The 20,886-nt window shown below is 35.3% G+C and overlaps 1 protein-coding gene across 1 annotated transcript; it reads left to right on the top strand.

Moving 5' to 3' along the window:
- The first annotated feature begins 751 nt into the window (after window positions 1-751).
- Window positions 752-19,835, top strand: LOC147400446 (nonsense-mediated mRNA decay factor SMG7-like). Its single transcript, XM_086446141.1, has 8 exons — window positions 752-953; window positions 9,185-9,303; window positions 11,641-12,246; window positions 12,359-12,481; window positions 14,822-15,054; window positions 15,148-16,966; window positions 17,875-18,024; window positions 19,300-19,835. Exons 2-6 carry the CDS (start codon window positions 9,232-9,234, stop codon window positions 16,940-16,942), a joined length of 2,829 nt encoding a protein of 942 aa, XP_086302267.1. The 5' UTR covers window positions 752-953; window positions 9,185-9,231; the 3' UTR covers window positions 16,943-16,966; window positions 17,875-18,024; window positions 19,300-19,835.
- Window positions 19,836-20,886: the final 1,051 nt, after the last annotated feature.

The raw sequence follows: 20,886 nt of genomic DNA, 5'->3' as shown, positions 1-20,886 counted from the left end.
TATTAATTTTTTTTCGATCACTTATCAAAATCAGGTATATTAAATAAAAAATGTTTAATGTATAAATATAATAGTTTTATTATAATCTCTCCATTTTAATCTACTAGAGTTCGTACGACACAAGCATTCTCTTTGGGATTTAAAAGCGAAAAATAAAATAAGCCCAGGGGCATTATTTTTCTTCTTCTTTAGATTAAGGGTAATAGATGCAAAACAATAAAGTGGGTTAAAGGAATAAAAGAGGAGATATAATAGTGTTGGAAACATGAAGAAGAAATACAATAAAATGGGCCCTAGAAAAACTTTATTTGGACCTGGATCATGGATGAAAGTTTGTGGGTCTTACAAAATCAGAAATCTTTTTCTTGTATATTCGAAGCAAATGATCTACGGCTATGTGATGAGAGTGTATGAAAAAGAGGGTCATATCACTAACTTATATATTAAAAATATTATTTTATATTACTATACATTTAAATTAAAGAAGAGTAAAAAATAATGATTTTCTAACGCCCCTAGCAGAACCGTAGATCATTTGCCTCGGGATATAAAAATCCAATGACCTATGATTCTGTGATTGGAGCGTCTGGTAGAGGGGGCGTCAATTATCACGACTCAAAAGTAAAATTTCGGTCTACCCCTGCTTTCGTTAAACGAAGCTGTCATCTGACCTTCTGTGAACCTATATCTAATCTAAACCGTTGGATTTTCTTGATAGATATATAATTAGAATAATGCAAGTCTTGTAGTGTTCCATCAGAAAAAAATATAAACAACACGCAAAGAAAAAATTCTGATTTGAGTAAATATCACCAAACCCTACGTTCTCTCAAAATCTCAAAACCTTCTCCTTCTCGGAATTCGTGGCAGAGGTCAAGCGAAAGGTTTTGGTATAGATCTGTGTGGATCGATAGCATAGACGTGAAGAGATCTTCGAAGATCTGATTCCAAAGGTTATTCTCTTCCTCTCTCCCTCTCTTTTTGTTGTAATTTTGTTTGTTTCTTTTTTATGTCGAATTTTTAGTTGGTTGAACATCGAATTACAGGAATTAACGAATTTTTTAGATCTAATTTGATTAAAATCGTATCTTCTCGACTCGTCACGAAAACGTTTCTTTGCAGATTTTTTTTTTTTTTTTTTTTTAAATTTTTTCTCATATAATCTTATGTATTTGGAAATCTTACAATCCACGGTGCAAAATAATGAAGAATTTAAGTTGTTACGTTATAATCATATTGTAAATTGTGCAAAACTATTGTTAAATTTGATACCTCATTAATTAAAAATTCTTTGATGGTCGATCTGATTACTTTGATTTGTGGGTCAGATCCAAAGGGTTAAGCCGATAATACTTAGATGGAGCAATTTTTCTACTAAAAAGGTGTAATACAATTTTGGTAATATGGGTTGGGTTCCTTTTAGAAGAATTTATGTAATTGCATGTCAGAAGTAGTCATAAAAGATTTGAGGACACAGTTTTTTAGATATATAAGGGTAGATGGGTTTGAAAGGCAGAATTGGACTCATGTCCAAGTCTCCAAAGAGCTGGGATGAGGTGTAAATGATGATGGTGATGATAGGGGATCAATCCCTTATGATATATGAGGATTCTATGTGCTTCAAATAAATATGATATATGAGAAAATTCAAAACAGAAAATAAATAATCTGCAAGGAAACGTTTTCCTATTTTTGCACCTGATAGGGATTGGTCAAAATATAGTAGTTTTTATTATTTTTATTTTATAAAAAAAATAAAATCTTTTCACTTATCTGTTCTAAAGGAGCACAGGAGTAGCCCCATTAGGTTTCGAGATTAAGACGTCTATTAAGTTCATATGGACTTGTAAAATAATAGGTTATTGATGCTGCTTGTGTGAAGACTGTTTTGCTGTAAGTTTTATGGTTCCAAGAGGATGTGGTCAAGGCTGAAAAAGGTCGTGGACTGTGATAGGAAGAGATGGTTTAAAGAAGTGTGTTTTAATGGAAGATATGCCTGTAGATAAGGTGGGATAGGATTGTGTTGCTGGACTCTCAAATTGTTGTGATACGGATATGATGAAGCCATGATGATGGTGGTTTATCTAATTTAAAGAGTTACATTTAATATACAATGCTTTTGGCTCCATGAAGGATTATGGTTCCAACCATGTAGACTGTGTATGTAATAAATATTGCTGGAGCAATTAACATAGTCTTGGTTGTGTGGTTTTGGGTTATGGCACATCCATGAGGTGGATTGCTGAATTGGTGAAATTGATTTATGAGACACTACGTATAATGGATGATCGGGGTGTCCAAAATTCCTTCTAAGCTGTCCTTTTTTCTGTTTGGATTGCAGACTTGAACAATATCCTTACATCGATCATCTAATAGTCCGTATGGTTATTATTGTAGGTTTTTGTTCCCTCTGAAAAGTAGTGGTGAAAATGTCAATCCTTTTCTTCTCCCCCTATCCTTACTTTGTTGAAGCTCTACTTGGAGTTTAAGGCAATTTTCTTTAAGGATTTTGTGCTTAGGTGGGAAATATCTTGTTTGAAGGAATTTCTTTTGTTGCTTTGTTTCTCCCTTTGCTCATATATATGTTCAAAGGATGATATTCTTGACCTCTTGCTTTGTTTCCTTCTTCTGTTTTGCATTAAAAAAAATTCTTATATATATCACAAAAGTGGATCTCAACACCATCACATATTTCCTAAACAATATTTTTTTTCAAAGATTGTGAATGGGTTTGACATTACTTCGTGGATTGAATGAGAAGAGAATGATTGTGTAGATGAGTTAACGTATAGAACATCTACGAGGCACTGCTTGTTCATATTTCTATTTTGCATTGACAAGATTTCCCCACATTTTACCTTTTATTTTTATTTTTTTATATGTAAGAATAAATTTTATCGAGAAAAGCAAAGGGGGTCAAGATGACCAAAGACACCAAAGACAAAGCAACAACGAAACAACCCACAAAGAAGTTGGATATCAATAGATAATGTCTATTTCGAATCTCTAACAATATTAAAACCTTTTCTTTAATAAGTAAAAAAAAATATTAAAAAGGCAGACAAGAAAACGAATCAAGGAACAAAATACAAAACTCAAATATAACCCCCTTCAAATCCATGAACACTTTGCACCAGAAGAAAAAGAAATCGAGAATAGGAATGATGATCTCTTGCAATGATTGCTCTTGCCCCTTGAAATTGTAGAGCTTTCTATCTACATAGTAAAATACAACAATTGTCTTCCAATGTTTATTCCCCACCAACACACACACAAAAACAAAGAGGTGATCATTCTTGCACGCATCTTCAGGGTAACTTTCAACTTTATTCCCTTATTTTCTCCCCTTGTGTAAATCTTGAGGTTTGGAGATTGGAGAAGAAAAGAGGAGAGCGAAGAATGCGAGGGAACAATATAAGAGAGTGAGAATAACTCTCCCATCTCACATTCTCTTATATATATAGAATATAAATAAATAAGAAATTACATAAACACCCCTAACATGGTAATTACATAAATACCCATAATATAACATTTTCTAAAACTCCCCCTCAAGTTAGAGAGTATATATCATGTAATCCCAACGTGGAACATATAAACTCAACACGACCGTGCAAGAGAGCATTTTTAACATCAAGCTGAAATAGAGGCCAATTAAGAAAGGCTGCCAAAGAGATAACCATACGAACAGAGGAACTTTTAGCAACAGAGGAGAGTTTCTGTGTAATCAATACCATATGTTTGTTTATATCCTTTTGCCACAAGACGAGCTTTTAGACATTCAACAGTACCATCGGGCAGAAATTTAGGGGTATAAACCCACCGACACCTAGCAATTGTCTTCCCATGTGGAAGAGAAACCAACTCTCAAGTGCCATTTTTATGAAGTGCAGTTATTTCTTCTTCCATTGCTGTCCTCCACCCAGGATCAGATATGGCTTCTTGTACAAACTTAGGCACAAACATAGACTACAATGAAACGCTAAAACAATGAAATGAGGGACAGATTAGCATAGGTTACAAATTTATAATGGGATGATGAGTAGTAGAATTTTCTTTACGGAGAGCAATAGGAACATCAAGATCACTCAAAGCTACAATTGAAGTTGATTTTGTAAATGACATCAACTTACTTGACCATGGATCGACAGACAAAGAATCAGATGTTGGTGGAGGAGGCATTGTTCGTGGAGGAATCGCTTTGGAAGGCGGTGGCTCTCGATGTGTGTAAACCAGTAATTGGTGGCTTAGAAGTACATTGCATAGACAAAGATGACTCTACAACAAGAAGATAAAGAGAAGCAGGCACAAAGTCAATATGAATAAACTTACTTTTGTCAGAGAAAAACAGAACAGATTCAGAGAAGGTAATATCTGCAGACACAAAATTGATGATTTAACATTGGACTAAAACATTTATAACCCTTTTGAGTGCGAGAATAACCTAAGAAAACACATTTGATCGCTCTGGGGTCTATTTTGTTAAAGCCTTGACCAAATTGGTGAACATAACACACACATCCAAAAACACGAGGAGGAAGAGAAGATGGTGGCACAATAGGAAACAAAATGGAATGGGGAGACTGACCAACAATAACAGAAGATGGCATCCTATTAATGAGATAACAAACGGTTAGAACAACATCACTCCAATAAATTTTAGGGGTATGCATATGAAAGATGAGAGAAGTGCAACTTCAAGAAGATGGTGATTTTTATTTTCAGCCACCTTATTTTGTTTTGGGGGGGGGGGGGGGGGATTACTAACACATGAAGTTTCATGTTTCATCCCGTGATCAACAATAAATTCACTGAATGGTCCAGAGGAATATTTCTTTGCATTATCAGATTGCAAAATGCAAATAGAGGTAGCAAACTGAGTTTTGATTTCCTACAAAAGGATTTAAAGATGTAAAACAATTTTGAATGACCTTTCATTAAATAAATCCAAGTCATTCTGGAATAATCATCGACAAAAGTAATAAAATATTTAAAACCTAAATATGAAGTTGTTTGAATGCTCCCCAAAACATCAGAATGGACTGACTAAAATGGACTGCTAACACAACTAATGACTTGAGGTGGAAAAGATGCTCTGTGATGCTTACTAAGTTGGCAAGCTTCACATTCCTATTATGACACTTGACTTAATGATGGAGCTAAAAGCTTCAAATTCTGTAACAACGGATGACCAAGCCTACAATGCTACTGAAGGGGAGACAAAGATGAGGATGAAGTCTTCAATGCAATGCTTCCTATGCCATCATCTAAGTAGTAAAGACCTCCAGACTCATGCCCCTTCACCAATCTTCTTCTTCATCTTTAAATCCTGAAAGACACAAAATGAAGGATAAAATGTAATAGAACAATTTAGAGTCTTAGTGAGTTTACTAACCGACATTAAATTAAATGGAAATTTAACAACATATGAAACAAACGACGAAGAAAGGGCAGTTTCAAAACCAGAAACACGAGAAGTAGTGCCATCAACAAGTGTCACACTATGTGAAGAAGAAGATGGGTGAAGACTACAAAACACGCTTGGAGTACCCGTCATATGATCTGATGCACCAGAGTCAATAACCCAAGGACTAGATGAGGAGACTAAACAAGTAGTACCAACACCTGATTGAGCCAGAGTAGTAGTGGAAGTAGAGGGTTGGACAACATTCTTTGCAATGAGTTTGGAATACACTTCCTTGGAAATAGACATAATCTCTCCTGTACTTGGTTGCACTGATAAAGTAGACATTTGAGATGTGACACCAACATCTGAGTAGGTTTTCCATGGAGATCCCAACAAAATTCTACTGTATGACCTTCACAACCACAATGAGAACAAGTTTGAGATCCACGGCCACATCCTCGACCTCCCCCTGACTGAATATGTCCACCACAACTTTCTCTACCACCACGTCCACAGCTATCAACACGAGCACCACAGCCTCTACCTCCAATAGCTGCCAAAGCTGAAAGATCCGAAGTGATAGAGGAAGTAGAATCTGATATAGAAGCTCTCTGAAGTTTAGAAAATACATCAGGCAATAATGGAAGTTCAGGGCCGCTTAAAATTTGAGCACAAATAGGCTCATACCCATACTTAAGTCCAAATAGAGAATAGGCAACATTAAAGTTTTCTCGTTGTCTTTGCATAACTTATAGATCTGAGGTAATGGGTTGATAAAGATTTAGTTCCTCACAAATACTCATCATCCCTGAATAGTAGTCTTCAAGGCTTTAATCACTTTGCTGAAGATAAAAATATTGTTGAGATAACTGATATATTCTCGTAATATTATTGGATCTAGAATACATCTTCCTTACATGTTCCCAGATTTGTTTAGCTGTATCAAGGAACAAAAGACTGACACTAATTCTCTGTTCCATACTATTCCACAACCATGTTTTGATTTGAGCATCTTCTTGGATCCATTCAGAAAAATTAGAAGCTTCGTTCTTGGGCTTCTTCTCTGCGAGGTACTTGAGTTTACCTTTAGTAGTAAGAAATACTACTATTGATTTGCCCACACTGCACATAGTTACTTCCATTGAGTTTAATAGAAATCATCTGGATATTAAGAAAATCAGATGGAACTATCATACCCGACTTGATGTCCCTGTTCAACTCCATCACAATGCTTTAAAATTTAAAAATAAACTACGCCCAAGTCGGATTGCAAGTCTTAAAACAATACCTAGGTTTAATTGCCAAATCTGTGTGTAGAACTATACCAACAAAACAACAAAAGAGAAAGACCAACAGATCTGTGCGCCACACAACCAGGCTAGATCTGTACAAATTCCCGATAGAATAACATAAAAAATCTGTTATAGAACCCGTTCCATTCAACCATCTCTGTCAGGCCACAAAACACTCACCTACAGATCTGTAGAAACATATAAAAAAACAGCACGTCTATTGAATCTTCACAGCAGCCACATCATCTCCAGATATTTCAATAGCAGTAGCACCACATCCAACAACATTTCAACACCATTTGCAGACAAAGCAAAGGAACCCTAGGGACTGAATGTCTTGAAGAATAAAAGGAAAAAAAAAGAACAAGAGAAACACCGGATCAATGCTCTGATACCATGTAAATCTCGAGGTTTGGAGATTAGAGAAGAAAAGAGAAAAGAGAAGAATGAGAGGGAACCGAAGAAGAGAGAGAGAATAACTCTCCCATCTCACATTCTATTATATGTATAGAATATAAATAAATAAGAAATTAATTAAATAACCGTAACATGGTAATTACATAAATACACTTAATATAACATTTTCTAACACCTAGAGTACCCCTTCAACTTTATATAGTCTTCTCTCCTTTTTCAATAATAGCCTTTCAATTTTATCATCTTTCCTCGTCTCCCCACATTTTCTAATAATATCCCTTTATTGCCTTTCCTCTTTTAGCCCTTTAACTCCAACGAGGTAAATTCTAGTCTCCCAAATGCCCCAATTCATTGCAAAGGGGGTTATGGCCATATAATCCCTTTCAAATTGAAAAAGAATAAGAAAATCTCTACTAACTCTCAAATAAAGGAGAAGCATATCAAGGAAGTTACATAGAGACAAAAAGTTTGACCAATTTTCATGAGCAAATGTGCATGAAGGAGAAGATGATCAATAGATTTTCCATCAACCTTACATAGGGAGCACAATTTGGCTGAAATAAAAACTTCGAAGAATGACATTATACAATGTGAGAATTCTATTTAAAACAACCGTCCAAATGAAGATAAATATTTTGGAAGACTCTTTTTCGTCCCAAACTGTTATAAAAGGGAACAATGACTGAGATTCGTTGGAAAGGGTGTGATACAATGATCTTATAAAAAACCACATCCTCCTCTTCCAAAGAGATTGAAGCACGTGCGATACAACTAGTTAGCCTTGAAACCGTTCCAGCCTCCCAATCATTGAACCATCATCATGAATTAGGTTTGATGCTATAGAGTGATTAATCTATGGAAATCATTTCACACCTCGCTTCCGCATATCCTGTATCTATAATTTCTTTACCATTCCATTTTTCCTATGTTTACAATGGCTTCACTGTAGGGATCAAGACCCTAAATCTTCCCCTTTTGCACTAGATATGGATGTATTGATTGCTCATATTCAATAAAGGACCCCTTGGTGTATGTTAGTTGTAGATACAATGTTGATTGACAAAACTAGTGGAGTAAAATAAGTAGATCTATTGCGCGGTACTTTGAAAAGTAAAGTTTTGAAGATAAGTACGACCAAGGCTGGACGTTGGTAGTGCAGTTTTAGTAAGTATACTCCTAGGTATCAACTGCTAGTTAAGATTGATGAATAAAAAACTACTCCCTTAAGTTCAATGAATTTGAAATAACACAAAGTCACCATATCTTATGTTCGATTTTTTGCAGATATGAGTGGTTGGTGAAGTTTTTTGTGACTATGTATCTATCCACCTCTGTATAACTAGTTGCCACATTATTTCCATGACATACTGGTAGTGCAATTTATTAAGTATACTCCTAGGTATCAAATGCTAGTTAAGATTGATGAATAAAAAAAAAATACTACCTTAAGATCAACGGTTTGAAATAATGCAAAGTGACCATATCTTAGGTTAGATTTCGCAGATATGAGAGGCTGGTGAAGTTTTTTGTGACTATGTCTCTATCCACCTTTGTATAGCTATTTGCCACACAATTTCCATGACACACCAATGAATTGCTTGGCTATGACAAATAACATCACCAGTTTTTCCAATTTAGAGAATCAGGGTTGTCTCTGCTAATTAATTTGAATCGTTTAATCATTAGTCTAATGATTCTAGTATTTGGTTAATTTGTTATTCTTGTTGAAAAAAAAAAAGAAAAAAAGAATACAAGAATCTTTGTTTACTGATTCCAGTCTGAGTTCGATGATTCTAGAGGGAATCTGATTGTCATTTGGTGATGATTATCATGATTTTGAACTGACTGAGCTTTCAAAATTTGTTGGATCCATAAATATTTGAAATTATTTTTATTTTGAATATGATTGATTGTTTGTATCATTGCCCTTTCAACTCTGTTTTATGATATGCCCAATTATTTCTTTATTCATTGTGCTTCCTTCTGTTTCTTTTGCTTTTTTGTTTTTCAAAATATGAAATCTTTCTATCCCCCCTCTTTGATCGATTACTGATGCATAATTCTACAGATTTGATATTGTGTTTCAAAGTAGAAGTGTGATCTCATATTTGATGGATGATGACTGTTCCGATGGATAACTTGTCCACTCCTCCATCACGGGAGCTTGTTCAACGCCTTTACAACAAGGTCTGTTTCATTGTTTCCCTTTTTTCTCCTCATGTAGGTTAGGTGCTTTGTGTTTTCTATTAATTTGTCCCGCAATATAACTTTATAGATACTTAGTGGCATGTCTAACCTCAAAGTTTGTGGTCGTATGTTGCATAAAAATAGCACTTAAACAATGGAAACCACCATCAAAATGCAATAATTGGTTCATTAAGCATTGTCTAGTTGACCATGCAATTCCATCCAAGTGTATGAAACTTGAACTGTGTACTTGGACTCTAATGATCTAATCCGATACTTCCAATTTTCGTTTCTCCCCCCGCCCTCTTTTCTTTATTGTGGATATTGATATGAACTTTATCATGCATCATATCCAGTTGAATTTTTCTTTGTTGCAAGTTGCAACTATATAAAATAATGTATTTTCTTACCTATCAAAAGAATTAAAAAAATGTATTTCTTGTATATATATTTATGATAAACATGATAAGATAACTCATTGCATATATCTTATTATTCTTTTTATTACTTGGATAATTACAATATTCTAAGTTATTTAAAATACTAGGACTGGTCCACAAGTCCTAATTTTGGGGATTTGTTTAACCTAACACTCTGCACCCATGTTTGACCATAACATCAATGCCTGTATGCAAGGTATAAAATCTTGTATTATTTTGTTGTTTCTGTTTTTGTGAAAACCGAAATGAAATGAAATGGAACCAAAACTTTCACGTTAAGGTTCTGTAATATTCTCGTTTCATTATTTTTTTTTTAAATTCATAAATAAACATATCTGTTTTTTTATGTGTTTAATTTCAGAACTAAAAATCATTTTTTTTTTTTTCACATTGATAAGCTTTGAAATGCTTCAAACATTGGTTTGATGCATGCATAATGTTGTAAAAGTCTCTTTTATTTGATTAGTGAATCTTAGAAATCACAAAATTTGTTCACTGGTCAATTTGGTATCAAAACATTGCATTTTGTACTTTTCAATATGTACTGAGAGACATTCTGAAACGTGCGTAAACATTTTTTAATTTTTTTGGAAACCCAGGGAGTATCCCCACCTTTTGGAGAGACAAATGCTTCAAACATTCAAATCACAGTACAAGATTTTTTTTCTTCATGTACCATAATGTTGTAAAAGCCTCTTTTATTTGATTAATGAATCTTAGAAATCACAAAATTTGTTCAATGGTCAATTTGGTATCAAAACATTGCATTTTGTACTTTTCAATATGTACTGAGAAACATTCTGAAATGTGCGTAAACATTTTTTAATTTTTTTTTGGAAACCCAGGGAGTATCCCCACCTTTTGGAGAGACTAATGCTTCAAACATTCAAATCACAGTACAAGATTTTTTTTCTTCTTGCACCAAAATGTTTTGGTAAATTTTTCAATATTTTGTACTAGTGTGAAAAAAACCAGTATGTTATGCCAAAATATTCTGAAGCAAAATGTTCCATCAAAACATTCCAAAACGGAATGAAACTTTGAACCATGTTTGTACCCATATCCATGAACATGGTTGTGTCCGTAACTGCTTTGCACGTATTCTTGCTCTTTCATATATATATAATAAAACACAATTATAGGTCCCAGCTTTGCTACAGTTATGGGGGGATAAACATCCCATCCACCCCTTTGTGTGGGACCCACTTTATTGTCTTTTCTCCACCCCTTCAACTTTATTGTCTTTCCTCTCCTCCCTCCTTTCTTTCCCTTTTTTCAATAATACCCCTCTAATTACTATTTTTACTTTTTTCCCCTTTAATGCTAAAGATTTTTTTTAATAATACCCTTCCAACTTTATTTTTTTCCACTTTCACCCCCTTAACCCCAAAGAGTATAACGGCACGGGTGAATTCTAGTATATATATATATATATAGGGTTGGGATCCGTTGACTCCTAAGAATGACTCATGAAAAAAACACATGACCCCAACTCTTTAAACACAAAATCCAATGGTTGAGATTTATGAGTATCTTGATAACACAAATCTCGGGGATACTTAACCTGAGGAAAAATCTCAACCATTGGATTTTGCATTTAAAGGTTGGGATCATGTGTTTTTTTCATTAGTCATTCTTAGGAGTCAAGGGATCGTGACCCATATATATATATATATATTTTTTCTTCAATGTTCACTATTCTTGAATTTTTATCACAATTTAGTTATGTGCTAAAACATTTATGTCAGACATCTGTGTAATGATTGAATTCATCAACAGTTGGCTTGAGTAATATTTGCACACGTGTTGACTCTTACATGCTGATTATGAGGGATTTGCATTATCTTTTTTACCTGCAAAACTATGGTTGGCAGTTGATTGACATAATTTTTTTTAGAATATTGAGTTGGAGAATAAGCGTCGGAAGTCAGCTCAAGCAAGAATCCCTTCAGACCCCAATGCATGGCAACAAATGCGTGAGAACTATGAAACTATTATCCTTGAGGATCATGATTTTTCTGAACTACACGAAATAGAGTATGCTTTGTGGCAATTACACTACAGGAGAATTGAGGAGTTCAGAGCACACTTCAGTGCTGCGCTTGCATCTGCAGGGTCGACCACATCACAGGGTGGGAAAGGTCCTGCACGGCCTGATCGAATTAAAAAAATTCGTTCTCAATTTAAAACCTTTCTTTCGGAATCAACTGGATTTTACCACGATTTGATTTTGAAAATCCGAGCAAAATATGGGTTGCCTTTGGGATATTTCTCTGAGGACCCTGGGAATCAAATAATTCTGGAAAAGGATGGAAAGAAATCTGCTGAGATGAAGAGAGGTCTGCTTTCTTGTCATCGTTGTTTGATTTACTTGGGCGACCTTGCACGTTACAAAGGACTTTATGGAGAAGGTGACAACAAAACTCGTGATTATGCGGCTGCTTCAAGTTACTACATGCAAGCTGTCTCGCTTTGGCCTTCAAGCGGAAACCCCCATCATCAGGTTCTCAGTAGCTTTTACCTCAAATTATTTTGGTTGTTACTTGTAGCAATATTGTTTTCCTGGAACTTAAGCTTTTAATTTTTCGCATTAATACATTCGTTGCTTTTCTCAGCTTGCAATATTGGCTTCCTATGCCGGAGATGACGTCGTGGCAATTTACCGGTACTTTCGTAGTCTGGCAGTTGATAGCCCTTTCTCAACTGCAAGAGATAACTTAATTATCGCATTTGAAAAGGTATTGCTTTATGCATGTATAATTATGGATTTGTGTTGAAAACTTATTTATTTTTGTGTTCGTTACAAATTATTTTGTGGTTGAAAACTCCAGTTGTTACTTATCGGGAAAAAAAGAGAAAAAGAAAAGGGAGAACTTATCAAATCAAACCAACTGTGCTATGGGCTTAGACCCAACTAAGCCCATAGCTTTGTTGGTTTGACAAATTGCAAAGCAACTTTGAGGTCGTTGTGGGTTCAAGTCCAGCTTACCAATCCAAAAAAAAAAAAAGGAAATGAAGAGAAAAAAAATGAAAGAAGAAGGAGCTCACAATTGTATCTTTTTTCTCTTGGATAAACCTAGTCTATTTGTAGTTGCTAGATAATCATTTTGGGAAAGAAGCTTTTGGGCTTTTGGATAATGTGTTGACATCATTTTCTATATGTTGTTCGAGTTGTAGTGAGTTTGTAAGGGGTGAGGTTCAATTTGTTGGTTCGTAAAATTCATAATTCTTCTTTGGGCTTAAAATTATGAAACTTTTATCTTTAAAAAATTAGAAAAATATGCTAATTATTGTGTAATTCATCATGTGATGATAAGCTCTGTACATACGGTTTAATCTAATGAAAACATTTTACCTGGCTATGCGTTTTTTCTACTTTCATAGTTAAACAAGCAAAATATATTTTCTGAAGAAAAATCAAAATCAGTTGTTGGGAAATTTGGAGGGAAAAGAATCCTAGAACTTTTGAAGGAAAGGATTCCTCGGTCCGAAACATCATTTTTTCTATTTGGGGTCAATCTTTTTGTGGAGCAAGATTTTCAACGAGTCTAAGGGGGTCTTTTTTGAAGATTTCATAACCAAATGGGATTGGGTGTGTAGTATTGATGTGTAGTTTGCTTTTATTTTTGTCTTCCTTTACTTTCCTTTTCCTCTTGTTTGTTCTTTGCTTCATGGTCTCGTTGACCATGCTATTAATAAAGATCTTTGAATTATCAAAAAAAGTGTTTGAGGTGCTCTATGAACAGATAACACAATCATTTTTTGGCAAGTTCAAAATAAATAAAAAAAGAGCTAGCCATATTTTTAGTGATCTATGATATTATTTGAAGTGTAAAATTTGAATCATAAATTGTACTTGATCGTAAGATCCACACAAATGGGTGGTGTTTTTTTTTTTTATAAAAAAAAAGAAATCTAAAAGATATAAGATTCAAATTGTTTGGGTCAAGATTTTATTTTAATCATAGAATTCAATTGTAGATTCTAGGATTATAATAACATGAGGACAAGGAGACCCTACTTGGGTCACTAGACCACTAGAGGTAAAAACCCAGAAAACAAACAAACAAACAAACAAATATCTCTCCTCTTCCCAATCTCATTAGGAAAAGAGATCCTTAATTGCTGTTATGGTGGATGGCGTAGGGAACACTGGGTGGGATTTGGGTTTTAGAAGAATGTTAAAAGATTGTGATTGTGAGGTACTGGAGGTCATGGATTTATTAGGGTGCTTAGATAATATTGCAATAGATTCAAATGGGAAGGACTTGAGGTGGTGGAGCACTAATAGTAAAGGTATTTTTTCAGTCAAAACCTTTTACAATGACCTAAATAAGAGTGGGGACACAACCTTCCCTCATATCGCAGTTTGGGGGCCAAGGGTGCCTTTTTCGTGTGGGCAGCTATTCAAGATAAAACTCTTACTCTTGATCAATTGAGGAAGAGGGGATTTTGTGGGCCGAATGTTTGCTGTGTGTGTATGAGGACAAGTAGACGTTGAACCATTTGTTAGTCCATTGCGAAGTGCTAGGGAAATGTGGGATAATTTTCTAGCCCGTTTTAGTGTAGAGTGTTGTTTGCAACGTTCGATGAGAGGCGTGATGACTGAATGGTTTCAATTTGGGGTGAGCTTTTGTTTGTTGGAGAGATTGTTGTGGAGTCTCACCCCTTTTGCGATCACTTGGGGCATTTGGAGGGAGAGGAACGTATGAACCTTTGAAGGAAAATCAAAATCTAATCAGGATATTTTTCTCGAGATTTTGGGGTTATTGTTCTTTTGGTGTAAAATTTTCAGAGAGTTTCAAGGGATCTTTTTTGAAGACTTTTTAGTCTGTTGGGATGTTGTTTGTAAACTTGTAGACACGTAGTTTTCTTTCTTCTTTGTTTTTTTTTTTTAATCTTTCATTGTTGTTGTTTTTTCCTAGGTTGGTCATCTCGACCTTCCCCTTGTAATGTTTTCCTTTCTGTTAATTATCAAAAAAATAAAAATAAAATCTCATTAGCCCACCTTACCAAAATCCTCATAAAATAAACCCCTAAGAAATTGTTGATTTTCATGTTGCCTATGTCTTTTACAGAACCGTCAGAGTTACTCACAGCTTCTTGATGATGCCAAAGCTTCTGTGGTCAGGACGGTGCCCGTACGGGCTACTGGGAAAGGAAGAAAGAAAGGAGAAGCAATGCTACTATCGAAAGATATTAAAGCAGAAGCCACATCCACCAAGGAAAGAACTCTCAGTATACCCGAGACTTATAGGGCCTTCTGCATTCGATTTATTCGTCTAAATGGCATTCTTTTCACACGCACAAGGTATTTCATTTTTTGACCACTAGAATGCTTTTGTTTTCTCACTCCTACGAACTTGATGTATAAACGTCTTTTTTTTTTTCATGATTTCTCCAGCTTGGAAACATTTGGAGAAGTGTTCTCTTTGGTTAGCAGAGATCTACATGAACTTCTTTCTTCAGGAATAGAGGAGGAATTGAATTTTGGTTCAGATGCTGCTGAGAATAGCCTTTTTATTGTTAGGATTATCTCCATTCTTGTATTCACAGCTCATAATGTGAATAGAGAGACGGAAGGCCAATCATATGCTGAGATCTTACAACGTTCAGTTTTGCTCCAGAATGCATTTACTGCTGCCTTCGAGTTTGTGGGACACATTCTTGAGAGATGCATACAGTTACATGATCCTTCATCAAGCTATCTTTTACCCGGAATTCTGGTTTTCATCGAATGGTTAGCATGTCATCCTGATATTGCAGTTAGTATTGATGTGGAGGAGAAGCAAGCCACAGCTAGATCGTTCTTCTGGAGCCATTGCATAGCTTTCTTGAATAAAATCATGTCTAGTGGGCCTCCTATGTCCCTTGATGATGAAGACGAAGCCTGCTTTTTCAATATGACGAGGTACGATGAAGGGGAAACCGGCAACCGTCTTGCATTTTGGGAGGACTTTGAGTTGAGAGGATTCCTACCACTTGTTCCAGCACAACTCATTTTGGACTTCTCAAGGAAGCATTCTACTGGAAGTGGTGGTGTCAACAAGGAGAAAAGAGCTCGTGTACAGAGGATTCTTGCTGCAGGAAAGGTTCTTGCGAATGTAGTTCGGATCGATCAGCAAGGAATGTATTTCGATCAGAAGCTGAAGAAATTTGCTATTGGTGTTGAACCTCAAATGTCTGAAGACTTATTAAATGGTACAATACATGACAATCCAGTAGAGATTTCGAGGATTTCGGGAGTTATGCAACCAAACATGTCGTTAAGTATGGGAGAAGAAGAAGAGGACGAAGTAATAGTTTTCAAGCCAACAGTGGCTGAGAAGCCTGTCGATATGGTTGGTCCAAAGTTAACCACCTATGAAAACGTCTCTAGAGATGATTGGACAAGTTATGTTGGATCTTTTGCTTCCCCTCTCAGTAATCTTCGCCCGGAGAATGCTTTAGATGCCAGTATCCCCCTGAATCTACAACCAACCAATCCAAGTGCTTCAAAATGGCTTATGGGCGAACAAGCTTCAATTACTAATGGAATGAAAAATTTGGGTATTGTTGCAAATGGGCTTGTTATGAATGCTGAGCTGGATGAAGGGCTAGTTGCTTCACAGTTTCCTGCGCTTTCATCTCCATTTCAACAATCTGGCTGGGCAAAAGATTCGGATGTTATGATACCATCTAAGTTTGATACAATAATGTCTTCTAAGGCAAATGGTGGGAGTCTGACACTCAGGCCACCAGCGGCCTCTCCAGCAAATTTGAAAAAGAATCCGGTGAGCAGACCTGTTAGGCACCATGGGCCTCCACCGGGGTTTAGTCCCGTTCCTCCTAAACCAGTAGATGAGTCCATAGGTCATTCTGATGACTACAGCTGGCTTGATGGATATCAATTGTATTCATCAACCAAAGACGCAGTTTCTAATAGCTCTATGAATCATACTGCACATGTGTATCCCCACGTCATCAATAACAATAATACCTTCAGTAATGTAATCAGTTTTCCATTTCCTGGAAAACAAGTTCCAACTATGGAGGTGGTCCACATTCAAAACCAAGAAAGCTGGCAGGATAACCAGATGCTTGAGCATCTGAAACTATACCAGGAACAACAGCAGCAGCTCCAGCAAACAAACGTGCAGTTTCCACAAGGGGAGCAATATCAGGCACAATCTCTGTGGTCAGGCCGTTTCTTGGTGTGAAATCATTATTTCCGAGTGTAGATGGTAAGATTATGCACTTAATTGTGGTGTTATGATTGTTATTTAACTATTGATGGCATTTAATTAACTTTAATCGTTGCTCCATGGTCAAAATCTAGTTGTTTTTAGAGGTGTATGATACTTACGCCTTGAGAAACGCCTTGCAATGAGGCTCATTAAAAATCTCCTGAGGCATGAGGTTGAAATATAAAAGAAGCTAATGCTTACGCCTCAAACCAAAAGGCTTGCAATAGGCATACGCCTTTTGGTCGAAGCTTACACCTCACATTTATTTTTTTATTTTAAATAAATTTTTTTCATTAAATTTTTTTTGTTCTTTACTTCTTGTTTTATTAGTTAAGTAGTATCTTATTAATGATTCATAGAGCAAAGAAAATTGTTGAGTTGATTAGATTTTTAAATAAATGTTGGTAGTATATAATATTATATAAAAAAATAGTTACTTACTGTTTAAACATTCAACTATTCAACTATTAAATACAAAATAATATAAACTGAAAAGTAATAAAATTTTATATTATTGTTTATTGTAATAGATTAATACTTAGAGTTCATTTGTGTATTTGATAATTGGGAATATGTGATTGCTATCCTAATTTTTTAATGTTAGTTATTTTATATATTGTAGTGTTTATTTAAAAATATTATGCGTGTGAGGCTTACGCTTACGCTTCGAGGCATTGGCCAATCAAGCGCCTTGCCTCACACGGCTCAGCCTTTGAAAACATAGGTTCGAAGTTTCATACCTTTTCAGAAAGTGACTCGGAAATCTGAACAGGAATGTTTTGGTATTTCTGTTTTTCTCCTGACCAGAACATTGCATTGAAATGGGACTTTAAACTTTGGTTGCAACATTTGTTCCATGATTTTATTTCCTGATAAGCATGACTGATGATTTCTCTTTTCTCTAGAGGTTGTCAAAGTATCTATCTGATGATCGTCCTGCAGCAAGGTGCTACCAAGTTTGGCCTCCACCTTTGCAGCAGTCCTTTCAATGTTATTAGATTTCTGTTGGAGCATGGATGGTCTTGGAGTCTTGCTGACACCTGTCACTGAAACAGGTCTCTCTTTCTCTCTCTCTCTCACTCTCTCTCTCACACACACACACAGACACACACACACATGCACCCACCCACACAACACGTGTGAATGAACTTTATATGTTGGTCAACAATCCAAAATTGCACGATTGAACCTTACACGAATCATGTTAGTTTTGGGTCAATGTTATTGGATTGCATTTGACCTTACAAGTATCAAGTCAGATTTCTAAGGCCACTTTTTTTTTTTTCCACAGATTCTATCAAGCATATTGATCCTAGACTATGTAACAGGATCATTGTTTTAGAAACCCATTATCACATTGTGTCTCACCCCTGACTGATACCGAGTTGACTAATCCAATTCATTTTGGATTAGTCAAACTCCATATACATGTAAATTCATTTTTAATTATTATAATATATGTGAATTATATTGTAGATGTGATTAGTCGCTGCTCAGTCATAAAATATTTTTTTTCATTAATAACAAATATTTATTTTACAGCAAAACTCAACCTGGTTGACTAATTGAGTTTTCATTAACTTGGCTGATACTTTCAAAATATCAGATGAGTCATCCCGATGGACAATTCACGTTGATCATCTCACACTGGACCGTGATGATTCATTATAGTCATCTTGGTCTCGGACGAGTTTGAGAACCATGGACAGGATGAGACATCTTCCATTTTCTAGTAACAGATTACCAACAACAGAAATTTATGGTCCAATTGTGTTACAACAACAGAAATTTACTTCTTACTAAAACACTATCCTTTCACATCCACGCTTACCAACACACTGAGCCCCTTGCACTCAATAATTTTTTTTATTGTACATTTTATCCTGTTCACAAGGTGCATAGGGCTGTTACTATTAAGAAATATATAAATAACTAAAAATAAAGTGAACAATCATTTCTGGTTTTTTTTTTTTTTTTTTTTTGGGTTGGGGGTGGGGTTGGCTTTTTATACTTTAAATTCAACATTCATTCAAATATTATTCAACAAGGCCTTTGAAAAAAAAAATGTTCCATATATATATATTGGCCCCATTCGGCAGCCTAAATTAGGGATCCAATGTGGGAGCCAAATTTTTTCCTAAATGGGTTAAAAGTTTTGGATTGGGCTGATTTTTTGTGAGGATGATCTCTATGGTGAGGAGATTATCCTCACAAAAAAGTCAGCCCATTCTGAAACTTCTAACCCCATCAAAAGTGATATTTTTGTTTTGAGAATTTGAGAGTTCCTTGTGGTAACAATGAAGTGATAATTCCTCTAATTATTTATGCAGCTTTTGTTGAGCTTTTCAAACTGGAGGAAACAAAATCATGAGAGGAATAGTGATGGGAAATGTCTGTGAGATAAGTATTGCATTGTCTGGCTGGATGGTTGGAGATTAAATTTGTACCGAGATCTTGGATGGGTTCTGGGTCATATTTCCGAAGGACTTTGATGAAGCTAAAATTGGTAAGTCTTGCTATTCTAATAGGCTTTGAGAATGGTCAATCTATCTATCTATACCACCAGTGTAAGCAGCTGATGGGAAGTGTGAGCTGCATGAAGTTCTAGAGGAGCATCAAGTTGGAAGGTTTGGGTTAAGACTAAGTCGAGTTGGATGATATCTGGTAATAAGTAGTATCTGTAGGTAGGTTTGCTTCTAATGGCTATGGATTGTTGCTTCCGCATTAATGACTCCTATTACTATATATGTTTTTACTATGATGACGAATGACTCAGAAACGTTTGTCTTTGTTTGATTTCGATCTCAGACAGAATTGAACTTACTATAATGATATAATATAATATGGTTTGGACTAAAGTGTTAAATGCTGCTTTTCTTTGTTAGAATTTTTTGATAATTACAGGAATCAAGCTGTTGATGATAACTGCTTCTGACCATAGTACCAAGTTCGGATTTGGCAACTTGGTGGAGGGTCATTTTGATTTATTTTGGATTAATCCTGGAAAATTTTGTTAATTATAAAAATGATGTTTTTGGGGTTTCTACCAAAAATTCCATAAACTTCAACCTCCTTAAAAAATAATTGAATCTTGTTTTTGAGCTTGAAGATAGAATCTTGAGGTTGAAGGGAAGGGAGAAGGAACTATTTGGCGAATTTTATGATTAATTTGTTTTGAAGAAGAGTCTATGCCTTCTTTGACACCAGCCTAATGAAAAACACCAATATACATTTCATCAACCATTGGATCAAGCTAAAAAATGGATATATATATATATATATAGGGTCAGGTTCAAGGTCCATATGAGAAAACTTTCGTTTTAAATTTTTTTTAAAAATATGGGTTAGAAATTTTGGATTGAGCTGATTTTTTGTGAGGATGATCTCTATGATGGGAAGATCATCCAAAAAAAAAAAAAAAATCAGCCCAATCTGAAACTTCTAACCCCATTAAAAGTGATTTAGAATGTGGACCGTCGATTTTTTACCAATTTTTTTTCACTAATTTGTAAATCACTTTTGATGGATTTAGAAGTTTCTGATTGAGCTGATTTTTTGTGAGGATGATCTTCTCATCATAGTGACCATCCTTGCAAAAAATCAGCTCAATCCAAAACCTCTAACCCTTATTTTGAAAAACGAAAGTTTTTTCATATGTTTTCTCATATGGCCCTTGAACCGCTCCCATATATATATATATATATTTTTAATGAGATTGTCGATGAAATCTATAGGTATATGGTGATTGTCAATTTGGTAATGCCCATCGACGATTAGTAAGATTGGAAATCTTTTCTAAGTCAAGCCAGGTTAACTTCACTCGTTGAAAATGCTAGCAACCCACAGTTTAGAGACTCCAACATTTGGGATGTTAGGGATTCCCAAGATAAAGAGTGTCCTTAGGAAAAGGTGTTGGC

Source organism: Akebia trifoliata, chromosome 6, assembly GCF_017979445.1.
Source record: "Akebia trifoliata isolate Shusen 1 chromosome 6, ASM1797944v1, whole genome shotgun sequence".
Taxonomy (NCBI): domain Eukaryota; kingdom Viridiplantae; phylum Streptophyta; class Magnoliopsida; order Ranunculales; family Lardizabalaceae; genus Akebia; species Akebia trifoliata.
This window is presented reverse-complemented; position numbering and strand designations above follow the sequence as displayed.

What these genes read in the sequence shown, in the direction of transcription:
- LOC147400446 (XM_086446141.1), top strand. Translation starts at nt 9,232, where the DNA reads ATGATGACTGTTCCGATGGATAACTTGTCCACTCCTCCATCACGGGAG. An exon ending in TTCAACGCCTTTACAACAAG is followed by an intron (nt 9,304 to 11,640) that starts GTCTGTTTCATT and finishes AATTTTTTTTAG; the next exon opens with AATATTGAGTTGGAGAATAA. An exon ending in TAATTATCGCATTTGAAAAG is followed by an intron (nt 12,482 to 14,821) that starts GTATTGCTTTAT and finishes TGTCTTTTACAG; the next exon opens with AACCGTCAGAGTTACTCACA.